Here is a 14,057-nt window from a genome sequence, read left to right on the forward strand (position 1 = left end):
GTGCTATCTGATCAGTGTCCCCAGCGGCCTGGTCACTCTGGGCAGCTGAGAAGTTACAGGTGACTAATGCAGAGAAGGAAGAACCCAATTAAGGGTCCAAAATATATGTCTGTCTGTCTTGTTGCCAGTGAAGTCCCCACCTGTAATCCTCATTTCCATCACCCCAGACTCTCCACACCTCCCTTCATCCAACAGCCAGGGGCTCAGCTGAGTAGAGGTGGTGAGCAAAGGGTTCCGTGCACAGCCACCAGGGAGGAGCATCTGCCTTGCCTGGCCCTCCTCCGCCTCTCCCTCCCCTCCCGCCTCCCGCCTCCCTCCTTCCTCTTTCATCAGTTACTTTCTCTTTCCCTTTCTAAGCAATCTTGGCCGTTCTGGCCCACATAGGCCCTGACTCCTCTGCCCAGCCAGGGCAGCGAAGGAAGGAGGGAAGAAGTTAGGGCTGAGCTCCGAGGAGGCGCTGGGCACCAGAGCCCTCCCATTGTGGGGCTGAAGCAGGAAGAAGGTGGGGCCTGAATTCAGAAAGCCCTGGTCACTGGCGGTTATCAGGGGAGGGGGTCTGCCCAAATCAGGAGCCTCATAAGCACAAAATGCAGCTGCAGCGCCAGAGACCAAGAGCCGGGCTGGGACCCTCCTGCCTGGGATGTCTGTATCCGTCTACACAGATAAGGTAACGCTCTGCCTGTGGGTCCCATGCTGTGGCTCTGCTGCAGAGCCTCTGCCCCGGCCTCCCCATCCCAGCCCTGGCTTTGCTCCAGGCTCCTTGGTCCCCTGAGAGCACCCTTTCCCCCTCCAGGAGTGAGGCCCAGGCTGTCCATATTGGCCACCCTAACCCCTCCCTCCTCTGCCCAGTGGCCTGGGGCTTTCCTGAGGCAGAAGTAACAATGGGTGTTTGGGGGGGGGGGGGGGTAGTAACTCGGGTTTCCTGGACGTGTCTAGACTTGTCATGAGTCAAAATTGAAGAAAAAGTCAGACTGGGAAGGAAACTTTTGGTCAAAGCATGTTGATGGGTTTTCTGTCATCTTTATGAACAGCCTCAGGGGAGGGGAGGAAAGGGGATCCTCTCCGGAATAGGTGGGGAAGAGAGGGACAGCAGAGGATCCCCCAAACATAAGTACCCCCTGGTCCATTTGGGAAAGAAAACAGGATGCTCAAGAAAAATGCCCACCTTCTTAGATAAAGAAGCAAGTGTCACCCGCAACTGCACAGTTCTGCTGAACAGGAAAAAAATGGCTGAAAGCAGTTGAGGTGGGGCAGGTCCCAGAAGACCGGCTCCCAGCTGCACCAGATAAGCCCAGGACCCATTTTAGAGCCCCACTCAGACCTGCCATGTCTGTTTCTGTAATGGGCTGCCTGCTACAAGCCTCCTGCACTGCCCCGTCCACCGCCGTGTCTGCTTACGCAGCCCCCACATAGAAACCCACCAATTGCACCCCCCCCACAGCCCTTGCACCCTGATCCTGCTCATTTCCCTGTAACCCCCATACTCGGGACCCAGCGTGAGCTCCTCTGGGTCGGCAGCTGGAACATTATTTGTTTGCTTGCCAGTCTGGCATTGTGCAATACTTCAGGTGATCTGGTGTACCCTTGGATCTGTCCTGGCCCAGCTAGGGATCCAGTACCACTAAGTACCAGCTCTGAGATGTGGGCAGATGGCCCCCTTCCCCAGCCCCGACCCTACCCCACTTTCCCAGCCAGACTCTGCTCCCTGGGGACTGGAGCCAGTGAGTTCAGAATAGTAGCTCATAGCAGCTGTGAATTTAGGTGTTACCTTAACTTTAAGACAATAACAAAAGCCCAAACAAAGCCCTGCACTTGCTGGGCGCTGATGGCTCATGCCTGTAATCCTAGCTACTTAGGAGGCTGAGATCTGAGGATCATGATTGAAAGCCAGCCTGGGCAGGAAAGCCTGTGAGACTCTTATCTCCAATAAACTACCAGAAAACTGGAAGTGGCACTGTGGCTCAAGAGCCACTCAGCTCGCCTTAAGCTGAAGAGCTGAGGAATAGCATCCAGGCCCAGAGTTCAAGTCCCAGGACCGACAGAAAGAAAAAAAAAAGCCGAGCACTGGAGGCTCATACCTGTAATCCTACCTATTCAGGAGGTGGAGATCTGAGGATCCACGGTTCAAAGCCAGCCCGGGTAGGAAAGTCCCTGAGACTTTTTGTTTTTCCAGTCACGGGATGTAAACTCTGGGTCTGTGCTCTGTCCCTGAGCTCTTTCACTCAAGGCTCACTCTCTCACTCTCTACCACTTTGAGCCACAGCTCCACTTCCGGTTTTCTGATGGTTCATTGGAGCTAAGAGGCTCATGGGGACTTTCCTGTCCTGGCTGGCTTTGAATCATGTGCCTTAGATCTCAGCCTCCTGAGTAGCTGAGATTACAGGTGTGAGCCACCACCAGTGCCCCGTGTCCATGAGACTCTTCTCTCCAATAAACTACCAAAAAAGCCAGAAGTGGAGCTGTGGCTCAAGTGCTAGAGCTCTAGTGTGAAGCAAAAGGAGTTCAGAGCTAGTGCCTTGGCCCTGAGTTCAAGCTCCAGGACTGATGAAACAAGCCTGGTGCTGTGGCTCATGCTTGTAATTCTAGCTACTCAGGAGGCTAGATCTGAGGATTGCAGTTTGAAACCAGCTCCGGCAGAAAAGGCTGTGAAACTCTTACTTAGTCTAGTTAAGCACAGAAGAGCCAGAAGTGGAGCAATGGATCAAGTGGTAGAGCATCTGTCTTGAGCAAAACAGCCCAGGGATTGTACCCAGGCCCCGAGTCCAAGACCAAGTACTAGCACCTCTTCAAAAAAAAAATCAAAAAGCATGCATAGCTAGAAGCCAGGAATTAAATATCTAATGCTATTATTTGTGAGTACTGAGGATTTTGTTCCTTTTCATTTTCTAATGGGTTGGAGGGGTGCTTCAGCAGGAAGACTGAGTATTATTGGATGGTACGCCCTCTGCCCTCTGTCTGTCTCCCCGGTCTTTCCACCTACAAAGATGGTAAAGAAATCTCAGGGCCAGCCGGGCGCTGGTGGCTCACGCCTGTAATCCTAGCTACACAGGAGGCTGAGATCTGAGGATCACGGTTCAAAGCCAGCCCGGGCAGGAAATTCCGTGAGACTGTTATCTCCAATAAACCACTCAGAAAACCGGAAGTGGTGCTATGGCTCAAGTGGTAGGGTGCTCGCCTTGAGCTGAAGAGCTGAGGGACAGCGCCCAGGCCCAGAGTTCAAGCCCCACGACCAACCAAAAAAAAAAAAAATCTCAGGGCCATGGATGGCTGGGAGGTGGCACACAGCTGTGCCTCTGGGGAGGGCTTGTTCATGGACCAGGTGACACCATGGTCACTTTGGAGGACACCCTGCAAGCGTATGTGTCCTCTCCTGTCCCCAGAGACCCCATGTTCACCTTAAGTCAAGGATCATTCTACTTCCATTTCCAAAACCTTCTTTACGCCAACGGCCGGCACACAACCTTCCTATGCTGTCGAGTGGAAAGAGAACAGGAAGGCCTGATAATCACGAGGGTCTTCAAAAACCAGGTATGGAGGGTTAGGGGAGGGGGGCGTGGCTCGTGTGGTAACTACAAAATCAAAAACAGACACAGGTATGGGACAGACTCTTCCCAGCCTGGGGCCAGAGCTAAGCCATTCTCCCATGTAGAACAAAGAAGCTAAAATGCTAGACAGCGGGAGCCCTTGGCCCTGCCGACCTAGCCTGACTGCCCTGGAATCTGATAAAAGGTGAGATCTGAGCGGGAGGCTCGCGCCCGTCATCTGAGCTACTCAGGAGGCTGAGATCTGAGGACTGTGGTTCAAAGGCAGCCCAGATAGGCAAGTCCAGGAGACTCTTATCTCCTTAGCCACCAAAAACGTGGGAAGTGGCTCTGTGGCTCCAGGGGGGTCTCGTGTGTCTACAAACTCTTGTCGTCACACCTCTGAATGGAGCTGCGTGCTACAGCAGTTTTGAAGTAAGGGAAAAGGTCAAGTTCATTGAAAGCGGAGCATTGTATGTCGCTTGGCTGGCTGCTGGGCTGGCCCCCCTACACCCCATGGCATGGATATTATCACCCAGAACCACGCTTCACCTGCCCGCCCCAGCTGCTTAGAGCCTATACATAAGAGCTCCTGTAGATAACCATCTGGGCAGCTCTTACCAGCGCTGGCACCCCCTGTAACCACTGTGCTGACTGCTGACACATAAATTCTTCATGAAAGCCCAATGCCCATGGCTTGTGCCTGTCCTCCTAGCTACCCTGGCAGCTGAGATCTGAGGATTAAGATTCAAAGCCAGCCTGGGCTGGTGAGTCTGTGAGACTCTTATCTCCAATCAATCACCAAAAAAAATAAATCCAGAAGCGGAGCTATGGCTCAAGCGATAGAGCATCAGCCTACTGACAGCACGTAGGCCCTGAGTTCAAGTTCCAGTACCGGCACGCATGCACACACACAAATTATGCTTGCTGTAGGTGTCAATTCAGACAACCACATTTCAAGGGCTTAGTGTCCACCTGTGTCCAGGGGTCCCCCTGGGGGATGACAGAGTCCCATGCTGTCCCTAGAGGCAGGCAGGGGACAAGCTGACCCCAGCAGGCCTGGCTGGAGCCAGGCTCAGAGGCTTTAAGTGATGCCTGGGAGGAGGGCTGGGGAATGAATGGAAGAGAGAGCTCAGGAGGGGTGGAGAGCGGGGCTGAGTCTCTGAGTGGCATGTCCTCTGCTGCCCCTTGTCCCCCTTCCAACATGGCCTGTCCCTCAACCAGAAGCCTTTCTCCTCTTCTTCCTCCTCCTCCTCCTCCTCCCAGGGCATCCACGCGGAGCTCTGCTTCCTCCATTGGTTCCATGACGAGGAGTTCTTCCCCGGAGAGGACTACCAGCTCACCTGGTACATGTCGTGGAGCCCCTGCCCCAACTGTGCGGAGCAGGTGGCCCAGTTCCTGGCAGCACACCGCAACGTGAGCCTGACCATCTTCATCGCCCGGCTCTACTACCACTGGCTGCCCCAGTTCCAGCAGGGGCTCCGCCGGCTGTGCCAGGAGGGGGCCCAGGTGGAGGTCATGTCCTACCAAGGTGCGAGGCCAAGGTTCAGGGCTGGGGGCTAGATGGGGACTGTGGGAGGGGAGGGGTCTGAGATGCCCCAGGGCCAACACAAGGGCCCGGGGAGAGGCCTCCTGGACTGAACAGCGTCCTTCTTGTGTTTTGGATCTCAGAATTTGAAGACTGTTGTGAAGAGTTTGTGAAGAAGTCCTTCAGGCCGTGGAAGGGGCTGTATACTAATTATAAGCAACAGGAAGGCACACTGAGGAGGATTCTCGGGTGAGGGGCTCCCTTGTGTCTGGTCGCCTCTCCTCACCTCTCCTTCCAGTCTCTTCCTCCCCCGCCCCCCACCGCCCCGCCACCCCTCGCCCCTGCTCAGACCACGATCCGCCTCTTGCCGGGCCTCTCGCCAGCCTGGGAGCCCCACCCTCACAGTGCTGCCCTGGAGATGCAGTCTTGTTATTATTAAACGGAAACGAGCATTTGTACACAGCGCGGATGGGGGTGGGGAGACACCCTGGAGGCAGGCGTGGCTGGAGCATCCTTCAGGACACAGCCATGAGGGCCCAGACTACCAGGACAACCAGGGGTTGGGACTGCAGACCTGGCCATCCGTTCTGGACCATCATGATGCCAGGCTGCTCTAGGCCTCTCCGGTCTAGCTAGCCACCCGACTGACCCTCACCCATCTGTCCTCCTGCCCCATGCGTCCCTGCCATGCCTCTGTATGTCCAAATGTCCTCTTCCAGATAGCTGTTGGGCCCACACCAAGGGACTCCGCACCTGATCACCATGTTTCCAGGGCGTGTCCGCACACAGAGCGTCCGTTCTGAGTTCTGGGGCTTAAGGCTTCAACACGTGCATTTGGGCTCATGACGAGGACCCATGGAGGGGCTTCTGGGGCGGGTGTGGATGTGAGTGCAGGAGTATTTGTTCTGTGTGACCGCACATGGTGTTCCCTGCCTGCCCCCCGCCCCAGCCCTGTCCCACCCCCATGTCCCTCCAGGAGATGCAGCTCTGAATGGCATGCAGACTAGCCATGGTGATGGAGACTGGGGTTGGCGGGGTAGGGGGGGAGCAATGGTAAAAGGAGGTAAATGGAAAAACAACAACAACAAAAAATCATTTAAGCCAGCACGGGTAGCTCACACTGTAATCCTAGCTACTCAGGAGGCTGAGATCTAAGAATCGCAGTTCAAAGCCAGCCTGAGCAGGAATGTCTGTGAGACTCTTTATCTCCAATAAACCACTCAGAAAACAGGAAGCAGTGCTGTGGCTCAAGTGGTAGAGCGCTCGCCTTGAGCTGAAGAGCTGAGGGACAGCGCCCAGGCCCAGAGTTCAAGCCCCATGACTGACCAAAAAAAAAAAAAAGCATAATTAAGACTTTAATGGAAAGGGATTGGGCAGCAGGAGCCATGATTGACAGCTTCTCCCAAAGGAGGGAAGGAAGGCTGGAAGGGAAGACGCCAAGAAGTGCAGCGCAGATGTATCCAGGGGAGCAGCCAGACAGTGGGTCCCTACCTGGACACCATGAGTGGGAAGGGAGCGTGAGTGGAAGGGAACACGCAGGCAGGGAGACGCGGGAGGGACAGCAGGAAGGAGGTGGCAATGGCTCTCCTGCTGCTCCTCCCTCTGCCCCCCACCCCTGGGCCCCCTTTCTGGGGTGCCTAGGTGTAGGTCCCAAGGGCAGCATGTAGCGATTCTTTCTGGCTAGTTTGAGACATTTGTGACCTGACTGCTCACTCCTTGACCATTTGGGTTAACACGGGCCTGGATGGGACACTCTAAACTCTTCCCCAAGCCTCTGTTGCTCCGGACGTAAGGGAATATCATCCCATATCAGCCTGGCACTGGACAATTCCTGAACACAAGGAACAGAGTACCTACCCTGCTCGCTCACATAGTTTTGTGCCGTAGAAACATTCTGTGGGGGCTGGGAAGGTGGCTCAGTGGTAGAGCGCTTGCCTTGCATGCTCGAGGCCCTGGGTTCGATTCCTCAGCACCACATAAGCAAAAAGAAAAAAGCCGGAAGTGGTGCTGTGGCTCAAGTGGTAGAGCGCTAGCCTTGAGCTGAAGAGCTGAGGGACAGCGCCCAGGCCCAGAGTTCAGGGCCCACGACTGGACCCAAAAAAAAAAGAAAAAAAAGAAACATTCTGTAAAGAAACCCAAAAGTTGTCTAATGAGGATTATTAGTGCAGGGCACCGGTGGCTTCCGCCTGTTATCCTAGCTGCTCCGGAGGTTGAGATCTAAAGGATTGAGGTTTAAAGTCAGCCTGGGCAGAAAAGTCTAGGGGATTCATCTCCAATTGCCAGCAAAAAGCGGGAAGTGCAGCTACAGCTCAACTGGTTGAGCACTGGCTTTGCACAGTAGAAAAAGTCAAGTGAGGGCGCAAGGCCCCGGATTCTAGAATCCATGATGGGGAGGGGGCAGTGGGAAGACCCCCACCCTACTTGGGGGAATATGAATAAATCCCGAGGGAGATCGGTGTGGTCAGTCATGTCCAGCTTTGACCTTCAGAGCGCCTGGGGTTCCTGTGCATGTGGTCGGGAGCCCCAGGTGACCAGCGGAGCCCGGCCTCCTCTCTCTCAGGACGCAGCTCTCACAGAATGTTCTTTGTTGTCTTGTTTTTCAAGCTGAAGAGCCTCGCTTTGGCTTGCCAAGGCGGGCAGATAGCTTCAGGAATGTGGGCTTGAAGTCCAAGTCCTTGAATCCTACACTGGGCGGCCCTGCGGGGGGAGGACACAGCCCTCTCCCCCTCCCCCGGGCGCCACCCCAGTCACCCCAGCCGGGTCCTGGGAACAAAGCAGCCTGCTGTGGAGGGGGAACAGTGGCCAGCACTTCCGCTCTGTCATTTACTTGCTGGATGACCTCCAGTAGGCTGAGAAACCTCTCTGTACTTGAGATCTCCTTGGAGATGATCTGAGCCATCCCCTCAGAGGCTTTGGGGGGACTGGGGTGCAGCTCTGGCACACACCGGCCTTCTCCAGGCAGTGACCTCTCTGAACCGTGCAGAATCCTGCTCCTGAGCTACAGGTGCACCCGTTGTGCATCCTCCCTCCCTCCTTCCCTCCCTCCTTCCCTCCCTCCCTCATCAGTTCCTTTCTCTTTCCCTTTTTAACCAAGCTTAGTGTGGGCCCTGCCAAGCCAGGTGCCTGCCAAGCCAGGTGCACTGAAGCAAGGAGGGAAGCAGTCAGGTCTGAGCCCGAGGCGCTCCCCCTTTGTGGGCCTGAAGCAGGAAGAAGTTGGGGCCTAGGTTCCCAAGGCCCTGGTCGCTGGCGGCTCTCAGGGGTCTGCCCAAATCAGGAGCCTCAGAAGCCCAAAACGTAGCCCCAGCCCCAGCACCAGAGACCAACAGCCAGGGAGGCCACGTCAGGACTCCACAGACCTCAGGGCCCTAGGGAGCTAAGGCCACCCTAAGGCCAAGCTAGGACAAAGGTGTGAGGGAAAAGGGAACAAAGGGTCTGAGCCAGGAGGGTGGCAGGTGTCCAAGAGAAAGCTGCCCCTTGGTTCTCAGCCCAGCCTGGACACTGCTCCACCAGCTGGTCGCATGGGAGCCTCTCTGCAGAGTCCCGGCCCTCCCTGACCTCTCCCCAGGGCCTTAGAACCCAACAAGTGGGCTCCAGGGAGTAGGTAGAGTGCAGCGCGGGGCGGCTAGTTCTGCGTAGCTCTCTGCATCTTTTATTTCTCTCTTGTCGCGCAGAAGCACGGTGAGTCTGTTAAAAGAAGAAACCTTCCTCTTCCAGTTCAACAACCGGCACCGGGTGCCCAGGCACTGCGGCCAGCACCGGCCCCGCAGGAGGACCTACCTGTGCTACCTGCTGGCTCGCCCCGGGGACACCACCGCCCCCACCAAAGGCTGCCTTCAAAACAAGGTGCCAGCCCCCCCCCCCCAGCCCCGTGGCTTGAACTCAGGGACCTGCGCTCACTCGTCCTTGTGTTTTTCACTTAAGGCTGGCACTCTACCACTTGAGCCACACCTCGACTTCCAGCATTTTGCTGGTTAACTGGAGATAAAAATCTCAGCTTTGGCTGGGCACTGGTGGCTCACGCCTATAATCCTAGCTACTCAAAAGGCTGCGATCTGAGGATGGTGGTTCAAAGCCAGCCTGGGCAGGAAAGCCTGTGAGACTCTTATCGCCAAATAACCACCAGAAAACCGGAAGTGGTGCTGTGGCTCAAGTGGTAGAGTGCTCGCCTTGAGCTGAAGAGTTGAGGGACAGCGCCCAGGCCCAGCCCCACAACCAACCAAAAAACAAAAACAAAAACCAAATCTTAGCTTTGTCTGCCCAGGCTGTCTTCATAACCCTCAGATCTTAGTTTCCTGAGTAGCTGGGATTATAGGTGTCAGCAACCTTGCTCCTCTCTGAGCGTAAGGCGATCTATACACTCCATCTACACATGAAAATATGCATCATGCAAGCCTACATGAATCCCCTGACCACTTCAACCCCCACTGTTTCCCTGATTTGGGTTGAGGGGGGCCCACATTCTTTTTTTGTCCCTGGTCTGTTCCTTCCTACCGAGTACTCTTCCTGCCCCTTGGAGAGGTGTTAGTGTCTGCTCATCCTCCTGTTCCAACCTCTGAGCACTCCACCCCCTCCCACTGAACAACACCTGCCTCCTGCTTTGCTGCGGTTCCCCTCCAACTCCATCCCTCCGCTTGCAGCAACCCTCCTCCTCCTCCTCCTCCTCCTCCTCCTCCTCTTCCTCCTCCTCCTCCTCCTCCTTCTCCTCCTCCTCGTCTTCTTCTTCTTCGTCGTCGTCGTCATCGGTCATGGGGCCGGAACTCTGAGCTTTGGCGCTGTCCCTCTCAGCTCTTCAGCTTAAGGCCCACGTTCTACTGCTTGAGCCGCAGCGCCACTTCCTGTTTTCTGGTGGTTTACTGGAGATAAGAGTCTCACAGGCCGGGCGCTGGTGGCTCACACCTCTAATCCTAGCTACTCAGGAGACTAAGACCTGAGGATCAAGGTTCAAAGCCAGCCCAGGCAGGAAAGTCCGTAAGACTCTTATTTCTAATAAAACATTCAAAAACCAGAAGTGGCGCTGTGGCTCAAGCGGTAGAGTGCTCGCCTTGAGCTGAAGAGCACAGGGACAGCGGCGCCCAGGCACAAAGTTCAAGCCCCACGACCTACAAATAAAAAAATAAATTTAAAAAAAGGGGTCTCACAGATGTTCCTGCCCAGGCTGGCTTTGAAGCAAGATCCTCAGATCTCAGCCTCCTGAGTAGCTAGGATTACAGGCATGAGCCACCAGCGCCCAGCACAGCTCTCTTCTTGAACCATCTTTGAACAACTCCTGGGTCAGTATGCCAAGCGCATGGGGGACTGTGTCCTGTGTGGTCTGTTTGTTGGCCTCTCTCCTCTGGGCACTGATGGCCTGATCTGGTTTAAAGACCATGGTGTCTGGGTGTCTTGGCTCACACCTGAATTCTAGCTATTCAGGAGGCTGAGATCTGAGAATCTCCATTCAAAACTAGCTTGGGTAGGAAAGTCTGTGAGACTTTTTTTTTGGGCCAGTCCTGGGGCTTGAATTCAGGGCCTGGATACTTGTCTCTGAGCTTTCTTTTGCTCAAGGCTAACACTCTACCACTTGAGCCACGGCACCACTTCTGGCTTTCTTTTTGCTTTTTCTGGTTATGTGATACTGAGGAATCAAACTCGGGCTTCATGCATGCTAGGCAAGCCCTCTACCACTAAGCCACATTCCCAGCCCCTGGGAGACTCTATCTCCGATTAATTACCAAAAGCTGGCAGTAGAGCTGTGGCTCAAGTGGCAGAGTGCTAGCCTTGAGCAAAAAACCTAAGGGACAGAGTCCAGGCTGAGTTCAAGCTCCTAGATCCGGACACACACACACACACACACACACACACACACACACACACACACACACACACACACACACACACACACACACACACAGAGTAAAATAAAGGCCAGGGGGCTTTGGGAATGTTGTAAGGATGGGCAAGATCCTGAAGAACTCAACCTTCACCTCATAACCCCAGGTGCACCTGGATGTACCTGCCCCTGGGTGAAACATTCCCTTAGGGGTTTAACTACAAGTCCCACCTGTCCTCCATTTTCTTTACAGACTCCACCCCCATTAGAAAATTCACAGATAGAGCCCTCTTCCCCCATCTCGGGACTTCCAGATTCTGCCTTCTAACCTTCTCTTTGTTGTTGTTGATTGTGGGGCTTGAACTCAAGGCCTGGACACTGTCCCTAAGCTCTTGTACTGAGGCCTGGACACTGTCCCTAAGCTCTTGTACTGAGGCTAGCGCTCTACCACTTGGAGCCACAGCTCCACTTCCAGTTTTCTGGTGGTTCATTGGAGATAAGAGTCTCACAGATTTTCCTGCCTAGGCTGGCTTTGCGCCATGATCCTCAGATCTCAGCCTCCTGAGCAGCTAGGATTACAGGCGTGAGCATCCAGCTGACCTTTTCTTCTCCACGTGTGGCACCCCTCCAGAAAGGTCACCACGCAGAAATCCGCTTCATTGAGAGAATTCGGTCCATGGGCCTGGACCCCAGCCAAGACTACCAGATCACCTGTTACCTCACATGGAGCCCCTGCCTGGATTGTGCCTTCAAACTGGCTAAGCTCAAAAAAGACTTCCCGCGCCTGACTCTGAGGATCTTCACCTCCCGCCTGTACTTCCACTGGATCCGGAAGTTTCAGAAGGGGCTGCATCAGCTGTGGCTGTCAGGGGTGCTGGTGGCGATCATGGGCCTCCAAGGTAGGAGGGAGGGCTCAGTCTCCACAGGGCAGCTGGGGGCAGGTGGATGGGGTAGGGAGGAAGGATGGTAGTCCACATTAGACAGTGTGGCTGGGCACCAGTGGCTCAGGCCTATAACTCTAGCCCCTCAGGAGGCTGAGATCTGAGGATCAGTTTAAAGCCAGCCCAGGTAGACAAATCAGAGAGACTCTTCTCTCCAATTAACCAGCAAAATGCCAGAAATGGAGGTGTGGTGGGGTGCTGGTAGCTCATGCCTGTAATCCTAGCTACTCAGGAGACTGAGCTCTACAGATCATGTTTCAAAGCCAGCACCCACAGGGAAAACCCTTGAGACTCTCATGTCTTAATCAGCAGAAAAGCCGGAAATGGAGCTGTGGCTCAAGTGGTAGAGTACTAGTCTTTTACAAAGCCTAAAAAAGGGATGCCCCCCAAAGGGAGTGGGGAGGGCAAAGTGGGGAAAAAATGAGGGAGGGGTAAGTTGTTAGACTCGAACTCGAGACCCCCGAGCAGCAAAAGAGTCATTTATTTGCAAGCTCGAGCCTGGATTCACTATCGTCACCGACAGTGGGTCGGAGTTGTGAGCCCTGACCCCTTGTCCATCAGGGTTTTTATTGAGTATGTAGCAGGGGGAAGGATGTCTCAAGCTCATTGGTTAGGAATATGATCATTTCCGGTAAAGGCAGGGACTTTCTGGCTTAGCGGTTACAGGATAGGTTAAATCAGACATCATTGGTTGGGTAAGTGGGGCTAACCACAGGAATGCTGAATTATGTCTTGTCCTAAATCTTTTCTCAGCAGAGCTGGGGGGAGAGACTGCCCAAATTCCTGGACTGGTCAGGGCAGACTGATCCCTTAATAATTCTCACTGTGCTCTTGTCTTGGTGCAGGATCTAATACTTACTCTCCAGTAACAGATGACAAATGTTTTCGTTCTGTCTGAAAAGACTGCTAAACTTATTTTTGGTCTCTCACATTGTCCAAAAAGAAATGTATTCATCACCTGACTTATGTAACTGTAACCCCTCTGTTCATCACCTTTACCATAAACAAGAAAAAAAAAAATGACAGTACTACCGAAGGAAGGTTCCAGAGAGAAGAAGGCAGGAGGGAGACCTGGCCCGGGCTCCCTGGCCCTTGGGCCTCACTGGCTTTGTGGCTTCCTCCTCAGAGTTTACTGACTGCTGGAACAACTTTGTGAACCACCAGCAAAGAAGCTTCGCCCCCTGGGAGAAACTGGATGCGTACAGCAAGAACATACGAGAGAGGCTGGGCCGGATCCTGAGGGTGAGCAAGCCTCTGTCCCCACCGCCCTCCCTCCTGCCCTCCCTCCTGCCCTCGCTCCCAAGGCCTCTCCTCTTTCCATACCCTCTGCTGTCCCTCCCCCCACTTTTTTTTTTTGGTCATGGGGCTTGAACTCGGCCTGGGCGCTGTCCCTCAGCTCTTCAGCTCACGGTGAGCGCTCTACCACTTGAGCCACAGCATCACTTCCAGTTTTCTAGTGGTTTATTGGAGATAAGTCTCACGTCGTTTCCTGCCCGGGCTGGCTTTGGACCGCGATCCTCAGATCTCAGCCTCCTGAGTAGCTAGGATGACAGGCGTGAGCCGCCAGCACCCGGCCCTCTGCTGTCCCCTCTGCCAGCAGGAATTCCTAAGTCTCCCTCCTTTGCCTTTCCCTGCACGGTCTTGTCATCCTGCCCCCACTGTCCCACCCCACCCCTTGCCTCCCAACCCATGGCTCATCCTTTTTTCTTCTCTTCTCTCAACAGTCTTGGGGCTGTGGACCTACACCATCCTCAGGAGGGGATTCAAGGTGACCTTGGAACATCAGTGCCTCCCCCATTCCCCCCCCACCAGGCCCCTAGCCAAGACTGAAAGTCTTTCCTCCTACATTTCTTTTCTTTTGGTGTGTGTTCTGGAGCTTGAACTCAGGGCATGGGTGTTGTTCCAGAGCTTTTTTTTTTTTTTTTTGTCGGTTGTAGGGCCTGTGCGCTGTCCCTGAGCTCTTAACTTAAGGCAAGTACTCTACTATTTGAGTCACAGCGCCACTTCCAGTGTCTTGGTGTTTTATTGGAGAGGAGTCTCTTGCTCAGGCTGGCTTTCAACTGTGATTCTTTGATCTCAGCTGCCTGAGTAGCTAGGATTACAGGTGTGAGCCACGGTGGCTCATTTCCAGCTTTCTACTGGTTCATTGGAGATAGGTCTCACAGACTTATCTGGTGGTCAGGCTTCAAGCCACAATCCTCAGAGCTCAAGCCTCCTGAGTAGCTTGAATTGTAAGTATGAGTCACCAATGCCCAGTT

The 14,057-nt window shown here is 54.3% G+C and overlaps 1 protein-coding gene across 1 annotated transcript; it reads left to right on the plus strand.

Moving 5' to 3' along the window:
• Window positions 1-356: 356 nt before the first annotated feature.
• On the plus strand, window positions 357-13,711 carry LOC122123553 (DNA dC->dU-editing enzyme APOBEC-3-like). The gene is made up of 8 exons (XM_042697910.1): window positions 357-667; window positions 3,381-3,530; window positions 4,787-5,052; window positions 5,193-5,298; window positions 8,721-8,892; window positions 11,490-11,757; window positions 12,926-13,041; window positions 13,524-13,711. Exons 1-8 carry the CDS (start codon window positions 588-590, stop codon window positions 13,569-13,571), a joined length of 1,206 nt encoding a protein of 401 aa, XP_042553844.1. The 5' UTR covers window positions 357-587; the 3' UTR covers window positions 13,572-13,711.
• Window positions 13,712-14,057: the final 346 nt, after the last annotated feature.

This window comes from Dipodomys spectabilis, unplaced genomic scaffold (genome assembly GCF_019054845.1).
Source record: "Dipodomys spectabilis isolate Male_0828 unplaced genomic scaffold, ASM1905484v1 ptg000230l, whole genome shotgun sequence".
NCBI lineage: Eukaryota > Metazoa > Chordata > Mammalia > Rodentia > Heteromyidae > Dipodomys > Dipodomys spectabilis.